General features: G+C 39.7%; 1 protein-coding gene across 3 annotated transcripts; it reads left to right on the top strand.

Annotated features, from left to right (window-relative positions):
- Positions 1–677: 677 nt before the first annotated feature.
- On the top strand, positions 678–10,495 carry LOC111335648 (uncharacterized). 3 transcript variants are annotated; one of them, XM_088761031.1, is made up of 11 exons: positions 678–798; positions 1,047–1,074; positions 2,565–2,864; positions 3,054–3,089; positions 4,886–4,999; positions 5,368–5,511; positions 6,309–6,552; positions 6,931–7,115; positions 7,280–7,530; positions 7,873–8,235; positions 8,534–10,495. In XM_088761031.1, exons 3-11 carry the CDS (start codon positions 2,711–2,713, stop codon positions 8,834–8,836), a joined length of 1,794 nt encoding a protein of 597 aa, XP_088617157.1. In that variant the 5' UTR covers positions 678–798; positions 1,047–1,074; positions 2,565–2,710; the 3' UTR covers positions 8,837–10,495. The 3 variants fall into 3 exon arrangements, with proteins under 3 accessions (XP_088617157.1, XP_088617158.1, XP_022797367.2); XM_088761032.1 differs by having other exon boundaries at positions 682–798; positions 2,598–2,864; XM_022941632.2 differs by having other exon boundaries at positions 688–798; positions 2,595–2,864.
- The last annotated feature ends 1,955 nt before the right edge of the window (positions 10,496–12,450 follow it).

Here is a 12,450-nt window from a genome sequence, read left to right as displayed (position 1 = left end):
AGGGACCGATTCGCGACTTATTTTAGTTCTGTATATCAGATTGACTGATGCGCTAAGGCGGTGGCACGAGTTGTCCAGACCAATCAGAGAGCGTAGAGAGTCAAAAGTCCCGGATTTAATTAAGGGACAATCGGATTCCTAATGAAGACAAGTACAAAAGAGTTGATATAATGGCTTATAGAAAACATAAATGTCTGAAGAAGAAGAAGTCGAGTGACACGAATTGTAAATAACAGGCTTGAGATGCTTTCAGTTCAAATTTTTAGGTCGCCAAAGCCGTGATTTGCTTCTGTTTTTTTAAAGACGTGACCCCCGCACACGGCTTAAACTAAAAAACAACACGTACGGAAAATCCAGCCAACTGGCTGACACTTAATGCTCGGACGATGGATAAGAGATGACATTTAAATTTCCCTTAAGGTCATACATTCTTGGCACGATAATGTTGTGGATTTTGCTTTGGCTAAAACTTTTTCAAGGGTCAATGCTACAAATATTATGAAAAAGGCTAGACTTCAAAGAGACTGGTTGTTTGAATTTTTATCTGACTTTTTTATTTATTCATAGCTCGTCTGTTTGTTTATATCATGACGTGGCCCTCACACAGAAACCGACAAATTAACATTATGCTTTGTCATCTTTGCTGTTATGGTTGACGCACAAACTGATGTGAGCTAAACAAAAATAATTTTACAAAACACTAAGTAATCCTCGGGTTAAAGATAGCTTATCTTAACGGCTTTCCCGCTTCGCTTCTTCTATTTCGCTTCTTTTAACCATCGTAACGCTTGGAAACAGGTAACAAGAATCCCGCTGCATTGACATTTTTGTTTCACCGATAACGGAATAGCTTCATGTGTTTTCTCAACAAAGGCTATCATCATTTCCCCCTGTAAGTTACCCCCCTTGGTGGTTAGAGCTGATAAAAATCGGGATGTACTCGTTCTAAAGCAATAGCAGCTGTTATTTATAAAGTCCGTCTTTCATTTCTACCAAGTAGTCGTCATCAGAACTGATATTGCTCATTGTTTTTCCAAACATATCAGTTCAAGTTTGGCAGCAGGTTGTTCTCAGGTAAGATACTTCAGTACGTACCAAGATTTTTGACAGTGAAAAATAATAGGACTGTTATACAATGGGATGTTGTTTGATGATTTATATTAATACGCCCCACGTAAAACTGAATGTTATTGCCATTTCAAGGGAAGTAATCAGTCAGCGTAAAATTTAGCAATAATTTCACCGAGCTGCTTATTTTATGAGCTCGTTAAATAGTTTAAAGGTTAAGAAAAAGCCATGAAATTTATCCCTAAGAATTCTGAAAGACTTTGGTGATTTTTATGATTAATTTAAATCGGTGACCACTCTTTGGTGTGTCCTTCTCTTGTTCAGTTAACTATAAAATTAAGCACTTTGTATTCAGCAGTCCTTTTTACAAAGGTTTTGTTTGCGTCAGTATCCATTTGGTTTCCGTGGCACAGATATAATATCGGTGCGATAGCATAATAAGCAATATTGGTATTTGTTTTCTAGGATAACAGTTCTCAACAAATTTTATCAGCCACGTCAAGTTTTTCACCGGCACAGAGTCTCCCAAATACCACCGTAATTTAGAGAAAATCCTGTCAAGAATATCGACATGATGGATAAAAATTGCTTTTTCTATGCAGAATCCGTACAACACCATTTTATTTAAAGATCAAACACCAATGTATTGTTTGACGCAAAATGACAGCCTACTCAACGATTGTTTGAATGAGTTTGTCCAGCCGTTGTGCTGTTCTTAATGGTGATATGGTTAATTTGAAAGGGCGTCGTGTTAAATGACGTAACACAGATCGTAAAAGGATCCTTAGCCCTCATTTATATTGCCAGTTAGAAAGCCTTTTGGTCCAAGAAATCGTTTGAGGTGCTAAAAGGCCGCTTGTTTCGCTGAATGGCGAAGTGGCTATTTATAGAAAAGTAAAAGAGTTCTGGCAATCCGTCTTAGCATTGAGCTCAAATAAACAATGAATATTCTAATGAATTTGAAATTCTTTCTCATGACCTATGTTGTAGGAATGAATTGACGAATTGTTCGGTCATGTTTTGTGTCAAGGACCCAGCTTAAGCAGTTATAAAAATTTGGTCATTAAATCAAAGGAAGAGAAAGATTTCTTCACTTTCAAAACACTGACGCTGGTAAAAATTATTTGGGCATACACTAAAATGGCAAAGAAGAGTGGTATAGAGGGTCTCGGATGATATGTTTGAAGTGGTAAGATTCTTGTGTCATTGAGAACTCAAGGAAGGAGGTCACGTTTTTGAAAGCTCCGCGCCTGTGGGCAAGGAAATTTTTGCACGATACATCATTATGCAACAAAACAAGTAGAAAAGCATAAAAATTTTATGAGATAGTAAACCAAATTCTTTCACCTGTTGTGGTGGCGAAGAGGTACTAAAAATTTCAAATTTCACCTGGAACAGGAAAAACAAATAATCACACCTGGGAGGTGATAACAACCAAGTGTGACGATCATGTTCATAAATGGCAATAATGACCTTATTTGGTTGCTTATCGATAGATATATACCGCCTTCCCGTTTGTTGTTTAGCAGTGAATGCAGTGACATTCCAGAGAAACCCATCAACTTTGTGTGGACAGAGTGATCTATTTCCAATTACAGCTGACGCAGTCTTAATCTGCAATCTGTTCGAAGTTTTTTCTACAATGGAGCTTGCTAAGAAGTGTCCGTTTTTGGCTCGTGTTCCCTCGTCTTTCGTTCGCAAGGCGAGGGGACCAGTGCTCGTCTCGTACGCCGAGCGTTGCCCCGTGATGTCGGAGGTTTTGAACAAAACCGATGAAATTCCTGATAAGAACGAAGGTAAAACTATACTTTTTGTACTATTATAGTTCGTGTTTATATAATTTAACGTTTTAACGGTTTTGCCGAGCGATCGAAGGTATCTTTCTGTCGTTTTCAAGCTTTCGTGTTTGTCCAGTAAATTGCATAACATGTAAGGGGTTATATGGAAATCTTGCCGATTTTAAATCTAATCTTTCTTTATCACAGGAGCCAAGACTCACGGAGCTGCGACATCGGCTAAAGGTTTGTTTGTATTCGAACTTAACTCAGGTGGATTAAAGTCTTTAAAACGAAAAGGAATGTGTTTTTGTCGACAGTAAGTTTTCGGAGACCTTGCCTCTCCTTCGTATTGTGTTTGTGCGATCGTACGTGGTCGCAAAATGTTATTGCATTGAACATTTCTTTTGGAATCAGCAAGATCCCACATTATTTGTTTTTAATTTAAGCTTCTGTAACGAGTAGGAATGTCATGACATCCTATGTATTGCCAATGTTTGAGCTTTTTTGTGATTTGAAGTGTCTGACAATTTCAATCATTACCAAGCCGGCTTCTCTCTGGTTCAGTTGGCCTGCGTGTCATGGTCGTATGACAAACCGGAAAACTGATCATCCTTGACGGCAACAACATTTGCATCTACGCATTTCTCTTTTGTTCAGCATATTTTGTGGGACATGGTTGATTGGAGTCTTTTTTATCAGCGAGTGTTTCCCAAACCACTTTTTCCTCTTTCACAATTTTGTTGTCCGTCACTCAGTTAGTCTTTTTTTTTTTTCTATGTTAAAATCGGATATTGGCCCAGATCTGAAGTGTCGCGGAAAATATAATCATAGAAAAAAGTTGCTGACTCACTGACAAAGGAACTTTAATTAAAACCTGATAGCAGGGAAAGTCATTAACAACTTGGGCTAGAAATGAATTTTCGAAATGGATGTATTGATATTGTGCAGTAACATCGACATCAACTCCGTTCAAAACAGCGTAGCAACAAATTATCAAAAAATATTTGTATCTTCGAAGATATTTTCGAAACCTCAAAGCATCCTTTTCTGATCGTGATTGAAATTTCTTGAAATTTGTCTTGAAATAGATTTCAGAGAAAAAATATATTAGCAAGTTGAACTGTAAATAAACTCCAAAAACGGATGTTCATCAGTAGATGATATTGGATGGTTTCCTTGACAATAGCTATCGTGAATGAATTGAACTTGGTTATTTGCTGCCCTCTGTTTATTAGATGGATATTTCAAAGACATATACCAGTTTCCAAGTCAAATTATATATGATAATATGTTTCAAAGTGATACAAAGTGATGCAAAGTAATTTTGTTAAATTGTAGATGTGTCCCTGGTTACATAGCCTATATAATTTAGATAGGCCCAGTATAGGCACCTGTATATTGGACTGTGCAGTGTAAAACATTGATGACGTGTCAATGTCCTACATGTTGAAGCATTATGATTGCTTGTAGATTTGCATTGGGGTCAATTTCCTTGCTCCCTATATAACTTAACAGAAGTTTTTACCATGGCTAAATATTAAAACTTTAATTGACATGTACTTACTCAATTACTTACTTGCATGTTTCAAAAACGAAGTGAAGATCTTAAAACGCATGCAAGTTTTGAGGAAAATGTATTTTCATAATAAGTTGATGAACTTTCAAGGTGTTATGTTCTCTGTTAGGTGTCATCTCCCCAGACCAACCATTTGACAGCAAACAGCTTTAGCAATTACATCTATACATATGAGTGATTTTTTCTTTCCAAAAAGTAGAAGAGTCAATATCTCATGATGTATCTTTAAGAACGAGAAAAAAGTCCTTGGTTAAGAACAAAATCAAAACTACAATGTAGGACCAAGGAAACTCAAACTTGTGAATGTTCTGACATGCCAGGGGTTTTAGAATGGTTCTGATATTTTTCTACATTGTTTTCAAATGTATATGTTTTGCATGGGTATCAAGAGATGTTTAGCAAGAATTCTGAACTTAACAGTATTGGGTTCACCTCATTTCCTTCTTTTGAACTGTATTTTCAGCTGGTAAATGTCCAGTTATGCACAATGCCACTGAGGTAAACAATAATGAACTTGTTACCTGCGCCTGTGAATATCAGGAAGGAACTGGGAAGAAGGACACGACCCTAGAGTCAGGTAATGAGAAAAAAAAACTTGTATAATAAGTGCATGAGCAATTTTTGATTTCAGTCCTGTGAGTCTTTTTAAACTTATTATCATGAGTTATGTGCTATTATAACATAGCTAGAAGAGCCACGCAATCAAATTCAGTATACATTTATAAGGGTGTTCAAAATCCCAATAGTGCAAGAAGCTCAGGTAACACTTACACTTCTTTCATGCTCTCCAAACTTCCCACGTGCTCCATAACTCGATAGTGCATGTTAAAGCATGAACCAATTGTTAATCATTGACTGGACTGGTAGAATTTAGACTTAAATAAATAGTTTTTTTTACAGGGGTTTTAGAACAGACTTGTAACAGGTGACTATCTTTTCTTTCAGCTGGGAAATGTCCTTTCTCAAGTGGCAAGTTAGTTGTGGATGCTGTGCAAAAAATCCACCCCACCCCTGCAATGATAGCTGGAAATGTTTTCCCCCAGGTCACTGGTGTGCGGCAACTGGTCACCATGCCCCTTGCTGTTCAAGGTAATTTTTAAGCATGTCTGGAATGCATCAACAGTTGAATTTTGTTTTGAAAGTTTAAATGAATATTGTTGCAACTTTGTTTTTCCTTTGCCTTGTGGTACTCTTTTAGTGTACCACAAGTACACTAAAAGTGTACATGTGCAATCCCAGCCCTTCAAGAATCCATCTCATTTCCCAGAGCTGAGAACATGTCTTAACATCAATTTCCAAAAGTTCATGGGTCTAAATCCCTTTTGAGATTTTCTGTTTTCTAATCCCCACATCAGCCTGATCCAAACATCTCTTTATGTTTATTAATATGTTAATATGTGAGTTAGGACTTAAGATTCTCACATCTTTCTTGTGTTATTCTTTAATTTCTATTCAGGTAAAATGCAGTAAGGCTTGGAATGCAATTAATGAGAACATAGTATTCTCTCATTTAGCAAGACCTTGTCCTAGATTTCCTAACATGAAGTGACAAGGAATATTACAACTCCCCACCCTGCACAGGATGCTAATTCATGGCAAGGTTGTCCCCCCTCCCCCCCCCCCCATATTTCATCTGGCTTCCTTAATAATGTGCCCAGTACCCATTCATACTCTTGGGGAAGCATTGTGAAAGTAAAGTGTTTTGCCTAAAAAAACAACACATTGACTGCATACCTCTTGAACCCATACCTCTTGACTCAGAGTCCAAGGCACTAATCATCAGGCACTGCATCTCTTGCTCTGGAATTATTATGATAATCATTCTAATTATTGTTCAGACTAGTGTGTGCACTTACCCATCGGTTTGTGTATTTTATATTTCTCAGGTCCTGCACCCAGCATTGAAGCCTTCCAATCTCACTTTGATTATGATCGATTCTTTTTGGATGAGATTGAGAAGAAGAAGATGGACAATACTTATCGCATCTTTAAGAGGGTGAACCGTCTGGCTGAGACTTTTCCTCTGGCCAAGGATTACAGTGATTCTTTAGATGGAAAAGATGTGTCAGTTTGGTGCAGTAATGATTATCTGGGGATGAGCCGCCACCTGGAGGTGTTGAAAACTGCAAGGTAAGGGGAGTGATTAGTCGGGTGAAATGCTACAGCTGTAGCAGTGTGTTTGATTTGTCCATAATTTTTAGACGAGTGCTTCATTGTAACGAATTAGAAAGATGGTAAGTTTTGAGTTCAGTAAAGAAATATAGAAAGATGTTTTTCATCTAGTCAGAAGCGTGGGACAGAGAAAAAATTCTGAGTCCCCATGAGGTATGAGTGCTTCATTGTTGTTGTTATCATGACCACTCTTGCTATCACAAATCTTCACGTAAACCTGTAATACCTGCTATCAATTAAGAATGCCTTACAAGAAACAGTCTGTTACAAGCATGTCACCCCAGTTTGAGTCAAGTTCAACTGTTACAATAATGGAACTTTTTTTTATTCTGACAGGGAGACCATTGACAAGCATGGTGTTGGTGCTGGTGGCACCAGAAACATCTCTGGCACAAGCAGTTATCATGAAACCTTGGAGAAAAAATTGGCCGAAATACACAAGAAGGAGGCAGCACTGCTCTTTACCTCTTGTTATGTAGCCAATGACACCACTCTGTTCACTCTGGCCCGTCAACTACCAGGTGAAGAGCACATGACAAATTTGATGGTGTAAACGATTAAGAGTGAAACTTAAAAATCTATGAATACTTGAAGTATTTCGTTAACGTTGTGTTGTTAACAAATACTCAATCAGATGTGATGAGAAACACTTTTTAATGGTATTGGACTGTTATTCCTTTTGCAGGCTGCCTGATTTTTTCTGATGCTGGCAACCATGCCTCCATGATCCAGGGTATTCGCAACAGTGGAGCGAAGAAGTTTATCTTCCGTCACAATGACGTAGAGCACCTGGAGCAGCTCCTGGAACAAGCAGACCCTGAGGCGCCAAAGATCGTGGCATTTGAGACTGTGCATTCCATGACAGGAGATGTGTGTCCATTAGAAGAGCTGTGTGATGTGGCACACAAGTATGGTGCTTTGACCTTCGTGGATGAGGTAAGCAGTTGGTGATCGATGTTGAACATTTTAATCTGTTGATTCTGTCATATTTTTATAGCCAGCCAGTTTGACAATCTATGGAGGTTGTGAGGGAGATTTTTTTTATCGTACCTTGCCATGAAGGTAAACTTTTAAGCAGTAAGCAAAAATTTTTGGACTGCATTTTTTTTTTTTTTTGACCAGCTGTCAGCATTGCTCTTCGATTGAGTCTCTCGGCCAACTATGTTAGCACATAACCTTTCAGTTACTGACGGCCTTAGTGACACAGTTACCATTGCACCATTGCATCACCCACAAAGATCAAGGAAGCACTGATTAATTGTTCTTTTCAATCAACAGGTTCACGCGGTGGGTATGTACGGTGACAACGGTGCAGGCATCGGGGATCGGGACAACATCTTGCACAAGATGGACATTATCAGTGGCACCCTCGGCAAGGCCTTTGGGTCCATTGGTGGGTACATTGCTGCATCCGCTGCTCTTGTTGACAACGTGCGCAGCTATGGGTCTGGTTTCATCTTTACCACCTCTCTTCCTCCGGTGACCGTGAACTCTGCCATTACATCCGTTAATATTCTGGCCAGTGACGAAGGACGCCGGTTGCGCGAAAAGCATCAAAGTGCCGTGCGCACCCTGAGAAACAAGCTGGTGAAAGCTGGTCTTCCTGTGGTGTATGCTCCGAGTCAGATCATACCCGTGCATGTAAGTGTCTTTCATTGTCGAGAAAGGCAAAACTTGAAGGGATAATTATTTGAATGAAGCCTCACTTCGGTGTTGACTTCAGACAATTTAGGAACCTTTATCTCCTCTTAAAGTGGGTTTTTTCTTTTCTTCTTTTTTTTTTATAGCAAATGGATGTTAATTCTTGTTTTGCAATAGCCACAACGTATGGCCTTTTTGACAGTGATCACAAAAATTAACGAATTAACGAATGCATTTGACTAAATCAGAGAAGCCATAGAACGCGGCAGGGATTAATTTCTCTTTGGTTCATCCGCAGGTTGGTGATGCCGCCAAGTGCACAGCCATATCCAACGAGATGCTGACCAAATATGGCATGTACGTCCAGTCCATCAACTACCCAACAGTTGAACGCGGCAAAGAGAGGTTGCGTATCGCTCCCACTCCTGAACACAATGAAGCCATGATGGACAAGTTCACCGAAGCTCTGGTCAAGGCGTGGAAGGACAACGGGATGCGTTTTTTGACCCCCCATTGCACCACTGCTTGCGACTGCCAAGAGCGCTGCATCACCTATGGAGAGCTTGATTGCAACAAGTACGCTTCCCAGGTTGGCGCCTAAATTGCCGGCCAATATAGCTCTCCGAATCGACTTCTCCAGTGGGCATGTAAAGCTCTTAAAATGAAACTATACTATTGAATTTTTCAAATGTAATTTTCTGGAGAAAATTGAAATAATCATACATTGAAAGAATCATGTTCTTGTGTTTGTGTGTTTGCTGTTTACTTTGTTCCAACTTCTTTTTGTTTCCTTATAACTTTTGTAGCCTTGTATTCACTAAATTTCTGCTAAGACTTCAAAATATGTGTATCTTTGTGCTCACTGTTTTCAATTCTGAACCAAATATGTTGAGTTCTATTGGCTTCGACACCTTAATCTACTCAAAGATGCCATCCTTATGCCATTTGAAACCAAGAATGTCTGTTGCGTCGTATGTTAGCCTTTTCCTGTTGGTGACTGCCTTTATGCCGGCACAGAGCGTGCCACTGAATTACTGTGACGCAAGATGTCCCGAGTTACTCGCAAGTATTACCTTTGAAACCAATATCTACTTGACTTGTTACGCTCAAAGAATTGTGACTGCCCTTATGCCAAGACTGTAAAAACAGCGAGTTTTTCTTGCTGTTATGTACTGCAACGCTGGTTGCTGGAAACATCCTGTTTGGAGACCGTCGGTGTATCTTGCTTTCTAAAGAGGTGATGGCACTCATGCCAAAGCACGTGACCGTGTCATTACGTATGCTTTTCCGTACAAAATGGACCACAAAGCTGGTTCTGCCTGTGAAAAAGAAGCCCTTATACCAAGCGGTCAACGACGCTAGTGAACTTATGGTCGTTGCCAAACTGTGGAGTCCATTTTACGAGACGTGGTCTTTGACGTGCCAACTGAAGAGAATTGAAAAGTTTCGTTAAGCAACGCTGTTATTAGATTAGATTAATGGGGTGGCTGCCGTTTATGCCAAAGCCATTTCGGCTTCTTAGAGAGTGGACAAGTAACTTAGTGACACTGCTATGACACCACAGCTATCAAATGGAACTCCCAGGTATAGATGAATCGATTCGCGGGAGGAAGACACGTAAAATGGTGGGAGTTTTACAGGACATCGAGCGAACGATGACGGTTTTGGGATTTCCATTTGGTATCTGTAATGACCCTCTCTCATTGTTCAGTAGTGCAAAGAGCGCACAAGTCAACGAGGTTTAATTCGGAAAGTGAATTCTAACGGATTTGCGGTTCGCAAAGAAAGATACTGGTGCGAAGACTTTGGGATGCCACGCCTGTATCACCTAATTCCATTTTAGTATTTTTTTTTTTTCTTTGCATACTTCTATAACAGTACAGCTACTAAATGGAACCTCCGGGTGTAGTTGAATCGATTCGCAGGGAGGAAGTAGAGTAAAATGGGGAGAGTTTTAAAGGAATCACGAGCGAACGATGAAGGCTTTCGGGTTTCCATTTAGTACCTGCGCTGCGTCTCGCCAATTTATAAGCAGAAGAAGAAGTTTACATGTCTAAGGAGCTATATTCGGAGAAGCAATTTTAATGGATTTGTCGCTAGTGAGAAAAAAAAATCGGATATGTCCTTGATAAGAAATCGGTGTTGGTTTTGGAAGATAGTGTTAATTTTAGTGGATAGAGGTTAGCTGAAGTCTTTCTTTTTTTTTTTTTGAGTGAAACTTAGGACTCAACCTTACCAATTAAAATGTTGTACTTTCATAGCCAAAAGTGTTCTTGACGCATCACTTTCTCATTCTGAACAACCTCGAACTTTTAACTTACACCGTTACAACTGACCAAAAGGCTTGCACAGGTCTTAGACATCTCTCTTCCTAGCCACAGCTGGCGCCCCTCCGTTACATCCGTGGCCTCAATGTCAAAACCTCGTTGAGACGGTGTCCTACAGCTTACTAACATCATAGTAGTCATATGAACAACAACAGCGGTTCAGAAAATGATCTCTTAACAAAATGAATCTAGTAGAGGTACTGGGAGAGGGCAATTAAGCAGTTGTGTGAAAATTTATCTTCTTGTGCGCGAAGAATTGTAGGATATTTTTGGGCGCCGGGATCTTTGCCAAGAGGGGAACAGTTGTGAGTCCCAAGCACTAGAGTTAGGAGTGATTAAGAAACCGTCTCTTTCTCATCTACTGCTTCTTTCCTACATTCCGTGCTGGAGACAGATAGATTTACAAACAGTTGTAATCGGACAGGCCAAATTGGACAGTTAAGCAGTAGCATATCGCTACTGATATAACCGCCTCCTGATTAGCTCAATTGGTAGAGCGCCGGACTGTTGTGCGGGAGGTCGGGGTTCAAGCCCCGGCCGGACCAACACTCAGGGTCTTAAAATAACTGAGGAGAATTTTCTACCTTTCTATAATATCAAGAAATAGATAGATATTCTAGTCTTCTCGGATAAGGACGAATAAACCGTAGGCTCCGTCTCATGCAGGGTTAGGGGTAGGAGACGTTAATTTTCCACGCACGAGATTATTGTGTGGTGGATGTCCTCCCCTGGGGTGGGATGGGTGGGTTCACTAGGCCGCAGTAATTGGCGCAAGATGTTGCGGTGTCCCTGCCTGTCGGCCAATCTGATAAATTATATATAGCAGAAATTTTACCGTATTGAAAGGAATTAAGGGTTGCTCGATGACGCTAGAAGGAGGCGTTACAGGGAATTTGCATTCGCGAGCAAAACAAAAAAAACCTGCCTCATCTCACGTATCCCATACAAGCTCCGCTTGTTAGCTCAGGTTAGAGCGCCGGACTGCCCTGCTGAAAGTCGAGGGTTCAAGCCCCAGACCGAACAAACAATCAGGGTCTTAAATTAACTGAGGAGAATGTGCTGCCTTCGCTATTACATCTGCAAACGGTTAGACACTCTAGTTCTCTCGGATAAGGACAAAAAACCGTAGGTTCAGTCTCCTACATCATCTCTGTACAGCTCAGCAGGGGAAGTTCAAGAACCCACGCATTTCTCGCAAAGATTAGATAACGTAGCTCCCGAAGTTGTGATCTGGTCTTGTTTCCGAAAGTTCCTAACTTGGAGGCACCTGCAACAATCCCTTTCAAGAACTTGTTTACTGCTCAATAGAGTCTGCTGACTAAAATCCCCTGAAAAGCATTGTAAAGCGCATTAGAGCATATTCATAATTCATTTGGAATTATTTATAAATAAATAATTGTCAATGCCAATATTTGTACCTACCATGTCCCACAAGAGAAAGATCATTCAAAAATGTAGTGTCTAATTGACATTCAACAAATTATTAGATAGTAACATATATACATATGCATATATACATGCATATATAGTTGCCTGACGATTGCTTCGCAAGAGGCATGAAACTCAGAGTTGCAGTAAAAGTTCAAGTAACCTAAATCTTGAGGTATAATTATCCATAGCTCTAGCCCTGCTATTGAGCACTTTTTAGTAGATGATGATCTCATTCCGCTATTTTGGTTATGCTTAGATACATATATATTTAACAATTATTCGCCTCAGGTTCGGTGAATATCGTCGAATAATCCCCGAGACGAAGTCGAGGGGATTATTCGACAATATTCACCGAACCTGAGGCGAATAATTTTTTTAGTATAATTTCAGAGCTGAACAACAGAGAAATTTCTAAAATCGTAACATTTTAGTAACATTTATTAACATTTTAGTTTAA

The sequence above is a fragment of the Stylophora pistillata genome, chromosome 5, assembly GCF_964205215.1.
Source record: "Stylophora pistillata chromosome 5, jaStyPist1.2, whole genome shotgun sequence".
NCBI classification, from domain to species: Eukaryota; Metazoa; Cnidaria; class Anthozoa; order Scleractinia; family Pocilloporidae; genus Stylophora; species Stylophora pistillata.
The sequence above is the reverse complement of the archived record's forward strand: the minus strand, read 5'-3'. Positions and strand labels throughout refer to the sequence as shown.

Excerpts from the sequence above, each read along its gene's own strand:
- LOC111335648 (XM_088761031.1), top strand. The coding sequence starts at position 2,711 with ATGGAGCTTGCTAAGAAGTGTCCGTTTTTGGCTCGTGTTCCCTCGTCT. Across the intron at positions 2,865-3,053 it reads AATTCCTGATAAGAACGAAG|GAGCCAAGACTCACGGAGCT; the intron begins GTAAAACTATAC and ends TCTTTATCACAG. Across the intron at positions 5,512-6,308 it reads CATGCCCCTTGCTGTTCAAG|GTCCTGCACCCAGCATTGAA; the intron begins GTAATTTTTAAG and ends TATATTTCTCAG.